The sequence below is a fragment of the Zootoca vivipara genome, chromosome 7 (assembly GCF_963506605.1).
Source record: "Zootoca vivipara chromosome 7, rZooViv1.1, whole genome shotgun sequence".
Taxonomy (NCBI): domain Eukaryota; kingdom Metazoa; phylum Chordata; class Lepidosauria; order Squamata; family Lacertidae; genus Zootoca; species Zootoca vivipara.
In genome coordinates, this window is record NC_083282.1 from 26,812,599 (window position 1) to 26,829,507 (window position 16,909).

At 42.0% G+C, this 16,909-nt stretch overlaps 1 protein-coding gene across 3 annotated transcripts in view; it reads right to left on the reverse strand.

Moving 5' to 3' along the window:
- DNAI3 (dynein axonemal intermediate chain 3) overlaps positions 1-16,909 on the reverse strand; it is a 37,943-nt gene that overhangs the window by 20,075 nt on the left and 959 nt on the right. For 2 of the 3 annotated variants that reach the window (XM_035121728.2, XM_035121732.2), the window contains exons 2-7: positions 9,832-9,989; positions 6,118-6,159; positions 4,470-4,651; positions 3,468-3,572; positions 3,238-3,381; positions 1,091-1,293 (exon numbers count right to left, since the gene is read on the reverse strand). In XM_035121728.2, coding sequence (XP_034977619.1) covers positions 1,091-1,293; positions 3,238-3,381; positions 3,468-3,572; positions 4,470-4,651; positions 6,118-6,159; positions 9,832-9,973 — 818 coding nt within the window. In that variant the 5' untranslated portion in view covers positions 9,974-9,989. The remainder of the gene's footprint in view (positions 1-1,090; positions 1,294-3,237; positions 3,382-3,467; positions 3,573-4,469; positions 4,652-6,117; positions 6,160-9,831; positions 9,990-16,909) is intronic. The other variant, XM_060276767.1, reaches the window with a different exon arrangement.

Genomic DNA, 16,909 nt, shown 5'->3' on the forward strand with positions numbered 1-16,909 from the left:
CAGCGGAGAGAAGGATTTCATGCACCTCCTCCACGAGAGATCCGAAGGGTGGCAACACAAGAATGGGCCTCTTCTTCAGTGGCTTCCCACTTGTGGAATGCTCTTCCCAGGGAGGCTCGCCTGGTGCCCTCATTACATATCTTTAGGCGCCAGGCGAAAACTTTTCTCTATAACCAGACCTTTGGCTGATTAACATTCTGTGGCCTTTTGAATGTGCTGGGGGGGGTATTGGTTTGTTTTTGTTTCGTTATGTATTTTGTGTTCGCATTTTGTAGTTTTATGTTGTGAACCGCTTTGTGATCTTTGGATGAAGAGTGGTATGCAAATTGAATAAATATGAATAATAGTAGTAGTAAAAAAATATGAGGGTGTTTTATTTGGTTTGTTTGTTTTTGCATCAGCCCCATTTAATACCATGCCTAGTCCCATCCCCACAAAAGAAAATGTAGTTGTTTGTTAGGGAGTGATGTTTGATGTACATAATCTCAGGGAATAGTCAGAAGACATATCCCTGGGAAGGATCTGAAGTAGCATAATATAGCAACCACACCATACCTTTAAAGTGCTATTATCCCACATTAACAGTAATGGATTCCACCTCCACCCCCCAAAAAAGAGAAATCCTGGGAAATATAGTTTGTTAAATGTGCTGAGTGTTGTTAGGAAAACCCTGACAGAGCTACAGTCCCTAGCACCTTTAACAAACTACAGTTCGCATGATTCATGGGGTTGGGGAGCAGCCATGACTATTAAAAGGCTATGCTAGTGCTATAACAGTATGTTGTGGTTGCAATCCTTGTTAAAGCTAAACAGGTATAAGGCTGGTCAGTAGCTGGATGGTCGGCCAATTAGGAACCCCATGTATGTTGCCTTGAACCGCATCAGAAAAGAAAGGCAGGATGTAGTAAAATAAAAAATCTGAAATGGCACTCTCTGCTTCATACCGCTCTGCTTGAAAGTAAATTTTAAAAAAGTGAAAGGTGCCCAATTCTAGGTTTCCCTCCATTCAGATAATGAAAGAAAATAATGGGGCATTGTTTCTTTTTAAAAATTATTTTAAATGTGGTTTTTAAAAAAGTCTTATACTTACCATTTTGTTTGAGTTCCTATTTCTTCTACTATCGGGACAACCTGAGTGCCAACATTTTTCTCAAGCTGCCGAATGGTAAAGTTCTTATCGAAATAACTCGTACATTCCACGTAGCCGTGTTTAGGGTCAGCCGAAGCGTTTCTGTTGCGAAATTTAACCCGAGCCCCAAATTCTCTCTGCCGCCGAGAAATCTTATATTTAACCTGAAATTTCAGCCAAAATATTTCTCAATGGAAACTCTTGTTTTTGTATGTTTGAATGTGCATTGTCTTAAAATAGAGAATAACAGATCTTTAAGATCTCTTACAGGACCTGCATTTGATCTGATTTTACAACCATTTTTCAACATGCTCATCATTCCCCATGGGAAGGAACAACTGAACTCTTGGGATGTGCTTGTTATGAGACCAGTTTGTTGGTGGAGTAGTCTCAAGTGTTCTCACCAAACCTTCTCATCCACATCCGGAGGTCCTCTTCTGTGGAGTATTTCACAGGTTACCACCTCATTTTTCTCTGCGTAAAATCCACACTTTGGCCAAGGCTAGCAAAGATTCTGTAAGGGTTAGGTTCTCGTTTTTCTAGATGCTTTCTAAATCCACTCCCTACTCAGGCTTTGAAATCTGAAAGAATTCTAGTCAAAATTGGGCAACCCAGGATCCAGAAGTGCAAGCTGGATTTCGAAAGGGCAGAGGAACCAGAGACCAAATAGCAAACATGCGCTGGATTATGGAGAAAGCTAGAGAGTTCCAGAAAAACGTCTACTTCTGCTTCATCGACTATGCAAAAGCCTTTGACTGTGTCGACCACAGCAAACTATGGCAAGTTCTTAAAGAAATGGGAGTGCCTGATCACCTCATCTGTCTCCTGAGAAATCTCTATGTGGGACATGAAGCTACAGTTAGAACTGGATATGGAACAACTGATTGGTTCAAAATTGGGAAAGGAGTACGACAAGGTTGTATATTGTCTCCCTGCTTATTTAACTTATATGCAGAATTCATCATGCGAAAGGCTGGACTAGATGAATCCCAAGCCGGAATTAAGATTGCCGGAAGAAATATCAACAACCTCAGATATGCAGATGACACAACATTGATGGCAGAAAGCGAGGAGGAATTAAAGAACCTTTTAATGAGGGTGAAAGAGGAGAGTGCAAAATATGGTCTGAAGCTCAACATCAAAAAAACCAAGATCATGGCCACTGGTCCCATCACCTCCTGGCAAATAGAAGGGGAAGAAATGGAGGCAGTGAGAGATTTTACTTTCTTGGGCTCCTTGATCACTGCAGATGGTGACAGCAGTCACGAAATTAAAAGATGCCTGCTTCTTGGGAGAAAAGCGATGACAAACCTAGACAGCATTTTAAAAAGCAGAGACATCACCTTGCCTACAAAGGTCCGTATAGTTAAAGCTATGGTTTCCCCAGTAGTGATGTATGGAAGTGAGAGCTGGACCATAAAGAAGGCTGATCGCCGAAGAATTGATGCTTTTGAATTATGGTGCTGGAGGAGACTCTTGAGAGTCCCATGGACTGCAAGAAGATCAAACCTATCCATTCTTAAGGAAATCAGCCCTGAGTGCTCCCTGGAAGGACAGATCGTGAAGCTGAGGCTCCAATACTTTGGCCACCTCATGAGAAGAGAGGAATCTTTGGAAAAGACCCTGATGTTGGGAAAGATTGAGGGCACTAGGAGAAGGGGACGACAGAGGACAAGATGGTTGGACAGTGTTCTCGAAGCTACGAACATGAGTTTGACCAAACTGTGGGAGGCAGTGCAAGACAGGAGTGCCTGGCGTGGTATGGTCCATGGGGTCACGAAGAGTCGGACACGACTAAACGACTAAACAACAACAACAAGGATCCTACAGTTTATTGCTTCTAAAAAGATAGTATATTTAAGGCTGTTATTTAAAGTAGACAGTCGTACCTTGGATCTCAAATGTCTTGGCTCCCAAACGATTGAAACCTGGAAATGAGTGTTCCGGTTTTCAAACGTTCTTTTGGAAGCCAAATGTCCTGGCTTCCTGCAGCCAATCAGAAGCCGCACTTTGGTTTCCGAACATTTTGGAAGTCGAACAGACTTCCAGAACGGATTCCATTCAACTTCCAAGGTACGACTGTGTAAGACACTGTTAGGAAGACTGACCTTAGTTGTTCTTTCCTTAACAGATTCTTCTTCAATTTCTTTTTCGCTTCCAAGCGAAACCCAAGGTTTCCACACAGGAGGTTTGTATACATATTCTTCTGGGCTGCCCTCTTTGACCTCTTCCTCTTCCTCTGGCTCGGGAGGCTATCAGGAAAAATATTTGCAAAGGTGAACGTGCATCGATACGATACAAATAAAGATAAATGCAACATTAAAAAAAAAAGCCTTACATGTAAAATGCTTTCCTTGGCCTCTTCTGTCGCAATAAGATAAAATATTTGCCCATATTTTAATTCCCTGTCAAACACTATCAGAAGTTCTTCCCCAGGATATTCCTGTGCGAATACAAACAGTTGAAAAGTTTTAAGCAGTTTAAAACTATTTCTAAAAGCAACTATAACTGACAGTTGAAGGAGTTGGATACGTTTAAGCTTGGAAAAAAGGAGACCAAGGTGATATGATAGCTATATTCAAATATCTCAAGGGATGTCACATGACAGAGGGAACAAGCTGGTTTTCTCCTGCTCTGGAGGGTTAGGGCTCGAACCAATAGATTCAAGTTACAAGGAAGGAGATTCCAACTAAACATCAGGGGAAACTTTCTGAGAGTAAGAGCTGTTCGACAGTGGAACGGCCTCCCTCATGAAGTTGTGGACTCTCCTTCCTTGGAAGTTTTTAAGCAGAGGTTGGATTGCCATGTGTCACAGATGCTTTAGTTTAGATTCCTGCAATGCAGGGAGTTGGACTGATTGACCCTTGGGATCCCTTCCAATTCTATGGCATCACTTCAATATTGATGGATTGGAAGGTTCTCCGCTTACGTTTTTGGTCTAGCACTGCTTCAGAGGAGCAGGCTCCCTTAAGCTTCTTCTCAATGTATCCTTCTTCCCATTACTTTCAAGAATGCCCTCTGCCTGCCAATGCAACTGATTTCTTTCTAGATCACAACTGCTCATCCCACACCACATACTAGGGGTCACTTTTGGGGCCCATAGGCACATTTACAAGCCAGAGAAACTGTTGTGGGAAACACATACACCGCAATCCGTGTTAATGTTGGGCATTCCTTTTGTGAACCTCATGCCTCCATCACAGCCACTTCTAAGCTTGTGCTCAAAAAGACTGTTTGCCAGGAGGAGTAACAAATCTTAAGTGAAATAAAGTTAGGCCATCAGTTTACCAAGTTCCAGCACAACCCCCTGTATACAACATGCCCCGACAGGGTAACTCACTAAGATAATTTTTTTGAAAGGATGGAAGTCTGAAACTGCAGCTCTTGCTTTCATGTCATCAATGATGTCCTCTCTCTTCAAAAGTTTATGAGGGTTTTCCGCTGTGACATCGACGTCAGCACGACAATGAAATATCTCCTGAGTGTTCTCAGTGAGGACCAAGGGGAAGATTTCTGGGTGGCCTGAAAGAGTAAAGAACAATATAGAAACACCACTTCTTAAAAGGCTGGCTGTATTTATTTCAAGTACCAATTTGTCCCACACATTCTAGAATTCTTCAACAAGTATAACTAGGTACTTTTTGTACCCTTACAACTATTAATACAATTAAATGAGATTTTCCACCCCCTTTTCACTTCTTTTGCCATATACCCTAAAACGAAACCCCTTTATTGCAGTTAATGGGGCAACCGCCATGGATACATTATGAATGGAAAAGAGCTCAGGGTGAAGGAATTTATGTCCGTGAAGATGTCAAGGACAGGCTTTTTTATTTTTAGGCATTTACAAAGCTGAATGAAATCTACATTTGGGAATATTGATAAGCTTTAGGTACACATGCTTTGGGGGGGAAGTCTTCACTCACTTAATCCTTTTTTTTTTGAACTGACAAAACGCTAAATCCTATTTTAATCCAGCTCATCCAGAAATCTAAATCCCTCAGCAAACGTCTCTCACTTAATATGTTACATTTCATAAACCCTACATTTATCCCTTAAGCCCTGTCATTTCTGGTCCTCCACTGCACCTGCTCAACTGCAGCTATTCATTAAAAAGGAGGAAATAGATGCCTGGCACATTCGTACGTTTGGCACCACGAGCCCCAAGAAAAATCAGCTTGGTAATATTTTCGCTTGAGGCAGAACGTACCCACAAGCTCACTGAGGGCCACACAAATGGCCAGAAACCTTCTGCAAATGGAGTAGGCAAAAAATGGTGGGCCCTATAGATGGATATTATCCCACCATTCCTCCAAAGAGTTCACGGTAGTACATGTGGTTCTCCCCTCCCCATGTTATCCTCACTACAACCCTGTAGGGTAGGGTAGGCTGAGAAACAGTGACTTTCCCAAGGTCGCCCGCTGAGTTTCATGACCAAGTGGGGATTTGAACCTGAGTCTCCGAGATCCCAGTCCAACCATTACATTACAGATACCAAACGTCTTATGAGATACACTGTATTCTACTTAGCACTTACAAATCCCAGCTAATCATCTGCTCCCCTTTCCTACAACTTCCCAAATAGACATGTGTTCTGTGTTATTTACCCCATAGCTAAAAGAAGAAGAAGAGGAGGAGTTTGGATTTGATATCCCGCTTTATCACTACCCGAAGGAGTCTCAAAGCGGCTAACAATCTCCTTTCCCCTCCTCCCCACAACAGACACCCTGTGAGGTGGGTGGGGCTGAGAGACTTCAGAGAAGACTAGCCCAAGGTCACCCAGCCGTTGCATGTGGAGGAGCGGAGATGCGAACCCGGTTCCCCAGATTACAAGTCTATCACTCTTAACCACTACACCACACTGGCGTAGAAGATGCAGCTTCTGAAGAGAAATATTTCTTTTTTTCCTTTCCCAGCTAGCCTTATGGCCTTAAGACTCTGTCTGCTGCATATTATTCAAAAACTGTTTTTTTCCGTATTGAACTTACCCATGCTTGCCATCGATAAATCCACTTCTTCATCTTTTTTTGCTGAAATGAGATAAAGTGGGGTCTTAGCATAAGAACGTTAAGAAGAACCCTTCTACACCAGACCAAGGGCAAATTCTTGCCAAGTATCCTCTGGAACCGAAGGCATGAAACAACCCACTCACACCATTGTCTTCTCCATTATATGTTATTCAGAGGTTACACCGTACTACACTATCTGAGTTTGCTTGTTTTCCTTTTCCCTCCCCATCCCTTTATCCCCCCCCCATCCCTTTTCCCCCTCATGCCTTTAAATTTAGATTGTAAGCTTGCACAAGATCTCATGTTTATGATCTGTGTACAGTACATTTTTAGGCGCTTTAAAATAAAATAGCCATAATTCTATTTCCACCTGGAGGTTTCATAAAATGTTGAGGACTAGTATACCCCACAAATTTGTTGAATTCCATTTTAAAGTCTCCTTTCATCAATCAATTTCAGTGGCTGAGCTCTAGCCTGGGAGCTGGGGCTGCTAAGATCTCTCCCATTCGCAACTTTACAAACCTTTCTCATGCTCCCCGCAAAATCTTTTTTCCTGAATTAAAAGGCCCCCAAACACTTTAAAGTTGCCCTTTGATCATTTCGGTTGTTCTTTTTATAGCCAGTGTTATATTTATATATATATATATATATATATATATATATATATATATAATCCCAGACAGGATAATTAAAGCACATCCAACACACATTTAAAGCAGATGACACCCCTCACAAAGAATCCTGGGAGCCATAGTTTGTTCAGGGTACTAGCAATTGTAGTTCTGTGAAGCCACAGTTTCCAGGATCTTTTGGGGGGAGGGGGGAGTCATGTGTGCATCTGCCCTCCCAACTCTACTGCTGCCCACTGTTCCTACCAGAGAAACTGGCATGGTTTGGGATGGGGTATGGTAGACTCCGTAGCGGAAGAGGGAGAACAGTCTAAAACTACAAAGCCAATGCAAAGCTACCCAATTTTGCCCAATCCTCCAACTTTTTCAGGAAGTGCAGGGGATTGTGGTGAACAGGGGGTGAGGAGAAAGTGCAACTTCCATCTACATGTGCTTCCTTCACCCGATTATTCTGAGGACCCAACCCACTGAACTTAACCATTTTTGCTTCTGCTACATGTTGAGTTTCACCCCGGCCTTTTCAAGGAGCTGTCTAGGCGGAAATGGAGGGGTGGAGGAGCCATCAACAGTAACTGAAAACCTTCAACTTTTGAGTCATACCTTGGATCCCAAATGCCTTGCGACTTGAACGTTTTGGCTCCTGAATGCCACAAACCCGGAAGTGAGTGTTCTGGTTTGTGAACGTTCTTCATAACCCAAACGTCTGACGTGGCTTCCAATTGGCTGCAGGAGCTTCCTGCAGCCAATCAGAAATCACACCTTGGTTGTCAGACATTTTTAGTAGTCGACATGACTTCCAGAACCAATTCCATTCGACAACAGAGGTACGACTGCACATGAAAACATCACAGAGAGGCTTCCGGGTTCAGCGCCAGCGTCGATCGGCGGGGCTTCGTCTCGTCTCCGAGACGGCCCGTCTCTGCTAGGAGTGGGGAGGGCAGCGAGAGCGACGCTGCGCCCCTTAGAACCTCGGGAAGGGCGTCCCGAGGGCAATTTGCTCGGCACAGACCCAATCCGGACTCCCCAACTCTTCGGCTAGCTCTAATAAGAGCTCCGGAGCGAGGAGGGTAGAAGTCGCGGGGGCCATTTTGAGCGGCAACGTTATTCTAGCAGGGAGAAGCTTCAAGCCGAAGGCGGAGAGCGCTGGATTCTTCCGAAAATAAAATGATTGGAAAAGACTGTAAGTAACCTCATGATTTGGATTATTATAAAACAATTTGGATCTGGGAGAGAGGGGAGAAAAGAGGAAGCCACCCCCCCCCACGGCAACAAAAGAGACAGTAAATAGAAACCCGAGGCCATAAACAGAAGATTTACAATTCAAAGGATCCCTCAAAGGCATCAAAGAGAATCTCCCCTTTGATGCAGGGTGAAAAGGGGAGAGAGACTGCGGTTTATGACTGCTCTGCAATAAGAGGTACAGCCTAAGAAAAAAAACCTTTCCACTCGGGAGCCGGCAGCCCAGACAACCCAGTGAGTTGTCAGGATTTATGAGTCAAATTTTACTTCACTTTGTATTTCTGGACTTTGTGGAATCTCTTTTTTGGCTTAAGTGTTTGTGAAATGTGAGTTCGAACTTTATTGTTAATAAGACTTGAAGAATGCAGCCAGCTTGTTAAAATGGAGTCGAAAAATAAACTGTGATCATATTCCACCCCACGTGACAAGTTTTGACCTTGGCAGGACTGAAATATGTCAACAAAAAAGTGTTCCCCTGAGTTCCAGCGGTCTGTTTTGACCTTAATGTGGGAAACAAGAATAGAGTTATGTCAAGAGGAGACACGACGGCAAGAGTTACAGGAAAAATTCCAGGAGGTGATGGCGGAATATGATTTTTTAGGAGATGAAGCTTTGGACACTGAAAAAGATGAATGTGAGAATGACAATGATGGGGAAGGAAAAGAAGAAGATGAGGATTGTGATGATTCAACACAAAATGAAGCACACCACGAAAAAAATGATGACTCTACTCTACAAAAAGTTGGATGGAGTGCCCTGCTTTTGAGGGGGGCACGATTGGTATCATTGGAACTCCAGAACGCCCACAGGGAAGAAGGAAAAAATATGCAGAGAAGAGAAGAAATTCAGGGGTCCTGTATGGTGGCCTGGATGACAAAAGACTGTAAACAGGGGGTGGGGTGAAGGGAAAGTGATGTTGTGATTAAGGATGGATTAATAGGTTTATAACTGGTCTGCTGATTTTGGAATTTGCTGGATTGGGGGGGGAAGCCGGCAATCGGGGATGTAAGGTTAAATTGAGAATAGTTATAGTTTTAAAAGTGAATGGATTTTGGAAAATGTGAAAATATGGAGGCTTATAGAGGGAGAAAAAACAAAAAATTAGGCACGGGAAGAGAAAATGGGAGTTTGATTTCTCAGTGATTTGAATATTAGATGAAAATGTTAACAATTGATTTATAAGTTGTATAAGATGCAAAGGTGTATTTTTATAAAGTAAGAAACTGTTGCAGATGATAAAAAAGGGATGAAAACCGGGGAAGGGGGGGGGAGGGGAAGCCCACAAAATATGGTTTTACAACTATGAATGCAAGAAAATTTTTTTGTTTTGTATTGTTTTTTCTTTTTTCTTTTTTCGCTCTTTCTTTTTTTTCCCCCTTTTTTCTATTTCTATTTTTCTCTTTTTTTTTTTTTGGTATGACAATAGATGGTTGGATGGATGTCCTCCTGCGTACTGCCCTGGTTTGCTGGAGCTCCCTGGTGGCAGGGGGGGGCTTTGGGGTCAGGGGAGGGGGGGGAGGACAGAAACCCAAGCATAAAATGGACCATCTCTGACTGTTCACATACATGGGATACTTCTGTGGCAGGGGAGGACCCATGTGGGTGGGTAGGAAGGAGGTGGAAAAGGGGTTTAAGTATGTACCTTTTTTTTTGCTTTTTTGTATTTTGTAAAATTAATAAAAAGTATGTTCAAAAAAAAAAAAAAAAAAAGAAAACATCACAGAGAAATGTTGTTGGGCATACTATCACACGTATTATTGCCTGGCATCCAAATTCCTGACAAATTACTTTCTTTAGTTCCACAGTTCTGCGGTATTATACTTACCAGCACTTTTTTGCTTCCTTTTGGGTGAGCCTTTCGGCGATCCTTTGGGCGACTTTTTAGGTTTCGGCGATCCTTTAGCTTTAGGTTTCTTCGCTGAACCAGGAGCAGAACGCGGTTCGGGAGTTTCTGCACTTTCAGCCATTTTGAAAGATTTCTGCCTAGAAAATAGGTGACATGTGGATAATGAGGCGGAATTCAGGGGGGGTGGCTTAAAAACTCATTCATAACATGATAGTTAGAGCCACATCGTTGTGTGACAGTGCAGGCCGAGACTGATGGGAGTTGTAGTCCAAAACAGCTGAAGGGAATCAGGTTGGCAAATGGCTGCCTTATGTGCTATTGAGGCAGAATGATGTTTGCTTCAGTTTAGCCCAAGTAATTTTGCTACCCCAAGCAGTAAAATCCATGAACCTTCACCCCAAAATTCCTTGCAAAGGAGCCTGGACTCAATTAAGGCTGGATGACGGCCAGTAAACTGATTTCCGAGTATGCATTCCCTGCTTTTGATGGAGTCCTACTCCCCCTGAAAATGAAAGTTCATAGTCTGGGGGGGGGGTTTCCCTGGCTCCACCTCTGTTGCTAGGGGCCCAGGTGACCTCCCTGACTAAGAGTGCATTTTACCCCACCACTGTCATCCATGTGCTGGTCCCCTCCAGACTGGTTTTACTGCAATGCACTCTTTGTGGGGCTGCCCTTGAGGTTGGTCCGGAAGCTTCAGCTGATGCAAAATGCAGTGGTTTGACTACTCACTGGGGTTTGACTACTCACACTGCCAACATGTCACCCCACTGTCGAAAGACCTGCACTGGTTGGCAATTAGCTGCCAGGTTACCCTGAAGATACTGCTTTGGTGAACAAAGCCTATACAGCTTGGGACAAGAATAACTGAAAGATAGCCTCACTCTTTATATATCCAGCTGATCACTGTGCTCAACAGGCTAGGGCTTCCTGCAGCAGCAGGTCGGCTCTGCACAAGTCATTGGGCCATTAGTGCTGTGGAATCCCTCCCCCTTCTCTGAAAGGCACCATCTTTGTTTTCTTTTGCCACCTACTGAATGCCTTCCGCTTCCAACAAGCCTTCCTGCCTCCCTCTGATTTTTCCGAGTCTGAATCTGTATCAAAACTGCTTTTCAGATTTGCCACTGTAAGCTAGTTTTGGAGGAAAGGTGGGGTACAACTGTAACACAGCCTCCGATATTTCTCTGATGAAAACAGGGATGTCCTATTCCATAACAACAACAACAAGTTTTATTATTTATACCCTGCCCATCAGAGGCCTGGGTTGGGGTGACTTCCAACATATATAAAAACATAACAAAACAAAACCCTTCGCTATACAGGGCTGCCTTCGGATGTCTTCTAAAGGCGTTATTAGTTACTTATTTCCTTGGCTTACAAGGGGTTGCATAATAATAATAATAATAATAATAATAATAATAAATAAATAAAAAATAATAAAAAATACAGAGGATGCTGCTTGGGTTGAACACTATTTGAGTGTCCCTCTGTAACCTTGCAATAATAATAATAATAATAATAATAATAATAATAATAATAATAACAACAATAATTTATTTGTACCCCAGCCACTCGGGATGGCTTCCAACAAAAATTTAAAATACATTAAAAGGTTGGAAGGTTGCTTAGGGCAAATATATTAGGTTACATGCTGTTTCATTGGCACTCCCGAGACTATCACACACCTAAATGTGAAGCCGAGTTGGACTGAATGACTGACTGCACAGTCCTTTACAACTCAGTGATTCTACGATGATAAGACAGGGGTCTTGGCAAGGGGCTGCTAAAGTGGTCAAGCTGGTTGAATAGAAATCCTAGCTCTGGTAAAGGAGCCGGTTCTGTTCTTAAGAACGAAGCATTAATGAATCGCTAATACAGAAAAGATGAATGGAGGAAGGTTTTTAAAAAGTAATGGGGGGCGGAATAACTCCAGCACCATCATGTGGAAATGATGTGCATAACAGAAAACAAAATAGTGGCTTCATAATTTGAGTGACTGTTTTTATTTCCCCCCCCCAAGGTGTCACCGTGTTTAACCCAACGCTATACCAGAAACCAAATTCTAACAAAGCAGATAACAAAAGAGATGGGAGATATAGAATGTAATCCAACCTAAGTTAAGTGCTAAACCTGATGTCACAGGGAGAGATTTGAGCAAATGCTCGCTTCTTTCCCTGTGTGACTTTCAGGTAGGTTTGCCATATGTCCAGAATTTCCCGGACATAGGTGGTACTCAGCCCCGGAAAGAGTGGAAATTGCTGAAACGCCCAGGAAAACTCGGACGAACTTTGCCAAAGAAAGCTCAACAACTTTTGTGTCCAGATTTTCACTTTTTGAAATATGGCAACCATACTTTCAGGGTCTGGAAAAATCACAAAGGATGGACCAAGCATCCAGTTGGTGGCTATGGAAGCTCTGTCAGTCGCCACTTTACAGGGAACTGAAATAACTGCAGATTGGAACATGTGATTTGCTTCCCTCTCAAGTCATCCAAACAGTCTAGTCACATGAACAAAGGCAACACTGGTGTTTCTGAGATTAATCACAGAGCTAATTTTAGAAAAGCGGTTTACAAAGCAAGGCAGAAAGTTCTTAAAAACAGCTACTTATCAAACTGATTGCTCTAAACCTATGGTGTATTGTTTTTGTTGCCTTTTTTTAAAAAAAATGCATGTAACTCTGATCCTTCTTTTTGAGTGCTGAAACTTTGGAAAGTGGAAAGAGAATACCAGATATCAAGAATGAGTGAGAGGAGCTCATTAATACAGTATCAGTAGCTAATGGCTACAATCAATGTTGGAGGCTGGACATGACACTGTTAAGAAATAGCCAGAGCTAGGTAAAGTAGGGCAAAATATGAAACCAAAACAATAATCTTTCTACCCTGAGACCTTTTTGAGCTGCTAAAGTGTTGCTGTTTTACAACTTGATGGAAGTAGAATTAAAATGGTGGTCCCAATATTCAGTGGCCAACTTCCACTGGCAAGAGTCTAAGTATGTTTACGCAGAACTAAGTCTTGTCTAATTCTCAACAGCAAAAGTATCTAGTTGAAATGGACCTTGGGCCTTCATTTCCTGTTCCTTCCAGCTCGTCCATCATTTCCTCTTTGCAAAGCAAAAATGCCAACATTTGCTCATTCATCCATTTTATTTTTATTAGCTCAATTGAGTTCTATCAATAAATACATTTTAAAAAATACATGCAACTTTTTAGACAGGAGATTAATAAAATTAGGGGAGAAATTCTGGCTATGAGAGAAGAGGCTGCTGAATTGAAGCTTGGCTAAGCAAAATCTCTCTTGGATTATCCGATAAAATCAGATGCAGCAGGTAAGATCAGATTTTCGCAAGGCACAGCAGCAGAACAATGAGAAAAGCTCTCAGGCCAGGGGGATACAATCAAAATATGGCTCAAGCAAAAATATGGATGAGCCTTTAGTGACTGGCCACTAATGGGGTAGCTTTGGCAACTCTGCGATAGCTCAGTTGGTAGAGCAGGACGTTCTTAATCTTACGCTGGGCAAAAGATTCCTGCATCGTAGGGGGTGGACTAGATGGCCCTTGGTGGTCCCTTCCAACTCCACAATTCTATGAGTCTATGATCCCAGCACTCACGGCATGAAGCAGCACCAGTGAAATTTGTGGCACTGGGGAAAAGGGAATGTAGCCTGCGGAGGGTGCCAAGGACCATACCAAAAAGCCTGTAAGCTCTTCAACCGTGCCTTAAATGAATTATGCACATTATTTTTAAAATGCCTTCATTTTTTCGGTCCTGAATCTCCAGCCAATAAGTGTAATGGGCAAATTTGGTGCATATTCTTTGAGATGCTACATTTTGAGACGATAAACATGGTAGCGGAGAACAAATCAGTCCATGTTTTTTTTTACATGTGATCTGAACAAACTGCATGATCGTACGAACCACACATCAAAAGCTCAAATACAGATATAGCCTTCTAGAAGTGTGATGATTTTGGTCCATGGTAGAAGGCACAAAGAAGCATCTCTTCAGGGCTATATGTGAACCCTCAGCCATCAGGACCTATTTTAAGTGCTAGAACTTCAGCCCTGTAATTTGTGAAATAATCGCAATAGCTTTGTGCATGTTAACTAACTCCCCTAGCTCAGTAACCACAGCCAGACATGACACAACCAAGATTACAGAAGGACATCTAGATCTGAGGGTGTAGTACAGTATATGAAAAGGTCCTGCCACAATCTTTTTACTCTGAGTCAAAAGCAGGGAACATCTCTTTGAACTCCTCCTGCACTCTTTGACGTGAGTGTTGTGGAACATAACATTTAAAATTAATGAAGTTCAGTCAAAGTGGAAAATTTTCCCAGTAGATTGTGACCAAGGCTCCTAAGGGCCTCTACTGTTTCCCTACAACCTTTATTTAGGTAGACAAAATAGCAAGCAGCTCAAAAATAGCAGCTCAAATATATAATTATATTTTGCTCAACCCCCTCCCCCCCCCGTTTGGGCTAATTAAAAACACTTTCCCATGAAACTGTCATCTGAGCAAAAGGTAACTGTTAAGTGTTTTAGCCTGGGTGTTTGTAGTTGTGCATTTAGCCAACCTAAATCTTGAGTCATGAAATAATGTTTAGAACTGACAGTGCATTAGCAGAACTACAGGCGGCTTTTAACTTTGTATCTAAGTATTTTGTATTAACTTAAAAGTAACAAAAACAGAGAAGTGTGTTCTTCTAATTATCTAATGGGCTGAAAGAGTTAGCATTATGAAACTAAGCTACCATGTTGCTAGGTGCTCAAGGGGAGGAAAGTTAATTAGTTATCAGCAAAGACATGGATGATGTCTGTACCAAGAAGGAAGAACGATTAATCGGTGACCGGATCGAACTATTTAAACATCACGTTTATGTGCAGTACCCATTAAAGACTGTAATTTATTTCATTACAAAAGAACTGAATCATCAGAATACGCAGGTATAAAACATGAAGTTCTTTTTTACAAATGTACTTGACATCTCAGTCCTTGAAGATCCATGCTTCTGTCAGAAAACAAACTGTCTCATATTTTTACAGCTAAAGTCTGAAATGATATAATATCTGACTACTGAAGTGATCTAATATCCGAGTGTTTTAATTTTAACCTTGAAATTTGTACAGCAGCCACACAATATATTTCTATGACTCCTCTGGTATTTTTTTTACTGAAAGCCCATAATTTGTTAAAACCCAGTTTGTGAATCCAGGTAATGGGAAACTTTAACAGAGTTCCACAGGTATGAATGGGGAGAAACTCAACAATTTCAGTGAGCGCATCATGAATGGAAGAGGAGAGAAAGAGAGAGCGCTGTCAAAAATTGGTGTAAAGAGAGTCTGTGTGATGTAGAGATTAGTGTGTTGGGCCAGAACTGGAGAGACCAGGTTTCAACTAGGGTGACTTTGGGGCAGCCACAGTCTCTCAGCCTGGCCTACCTCACAAGGCTGCTATGGGGATAATCGCTACAGAAGCAGAAAACTACAAAATAAGACAGGTTGTCCTTTAACTAGCCAGCCAGCTCTTCCAATAAGCTTCCTGTGAAGACAACTCCTGTGTACTTGCTTTAGAAAGGCCTTGGTGCTTATATACTTAAGGTGATAACAGTACTCCTGTCAGGTTAATCTTTTCAATATTTTGCATCATGTGGAATGGACTCCTGTATCATTTGGAAACGAAAGTGGGGATTCTTCACCATGGTCTGTATGAAAGAGAGGGTTTAGTACTAAATATCAGAGGCTGCCGACCATGGTTGTATCATTTTAGGCTGTAATTCTCTACACAACTGCACACAGTAATCCTGCGGGTGAGGATTTACATGTTTGTTACTGAATGGATTTGCATTGTGCATTGGATCGCTGTATTACTTTGTGCCTTTGCAACAGGAAATATGCTCAGAATATCACCACCGGACCAGAAGCAGCATGTGACAAAATGAACTGCAGTCTACAGAAGTTTGTGTCACCATACTTTTGTTAATCTTTAAAGTGCCACAAGTTTTCTTTGGTTGTTTTTTTCTGCAGGGAAATATCACTAACCCTCTGGAAGTAACCTGCTTGTACATTTTTTTCAGATTTACACAGAAACAAATTTAAGCAACTTTCACTACAGATATGTTTTCATACAGATGCCATATGAGGTACAGAATAGGAAAGGTTCGGATCAAAACAATTCTATTTCTTTAAACATTCTTTAGTTCTCTTTTTTAAAAAAACTTTTGTCTTCTGTCTCTCTGAAACATCTTTGCTCCATACGACATGCATAATTAATGCTTGAGAAATCTTCATATCGCTCCCAACCCGTCACTATGACTGAGAAAACATCAACCAGTTTTTCTGGGCCATTATTAAGCTATATCTCCTGACCTATTACTGATCCAGCAACCATAATGTGTGTTTTGTTTATTTATTTTCTGCTACCTCCATTCTTTAGGATCAGTTTTGTGCAGTGCTATTTTTTATATATATATATCGAAAAAGAGGTGTACCAAAACTCACCATGAATGCCTCCATTTGTTCTCTTATAATGCCAATTGTCCCCACCTGAGAGGTGCTGGAACTGAGTTCCGGCAAGTTCTGGCTGGAAAAGCCCTGTTTTTGTGTAATATCCCTGTGTGCCAGGGACAGGGAGCTTGTGTGACCTTCCAGATATCATTGGATACCAACTCCCATCAGTCCCAGTCAGCATGGCTAATGGCCAGGGATAATTGAAGTTGTAGTTCAGCAACATCTAGAGAGGACTGGTTCCCCAAACTAGCCCTATGCAGATTACCACTTTTCTTGACTCTGTAATTCCCCTACCCTGACACATGTGTTGAAAATGATCACTTCACTTGCAGGTGCAGATATGCTGAGCTGATTAGTCTTAAACTAATCAGTAAGCTCCCTGTGTGAATGTGCTGCCATTGTTGTCAATAAGCCTCCACAGTAGCCTCTCCCAGTCGGTAGCTCTGGAAAAGACTTTGCCAGATGAATGAAGAGTCTCTGGCTCTTGTCACATCTACACCATACATTTAAAAAACATGCCCCCACCCAAAGGTTTCTGGGAGCTGT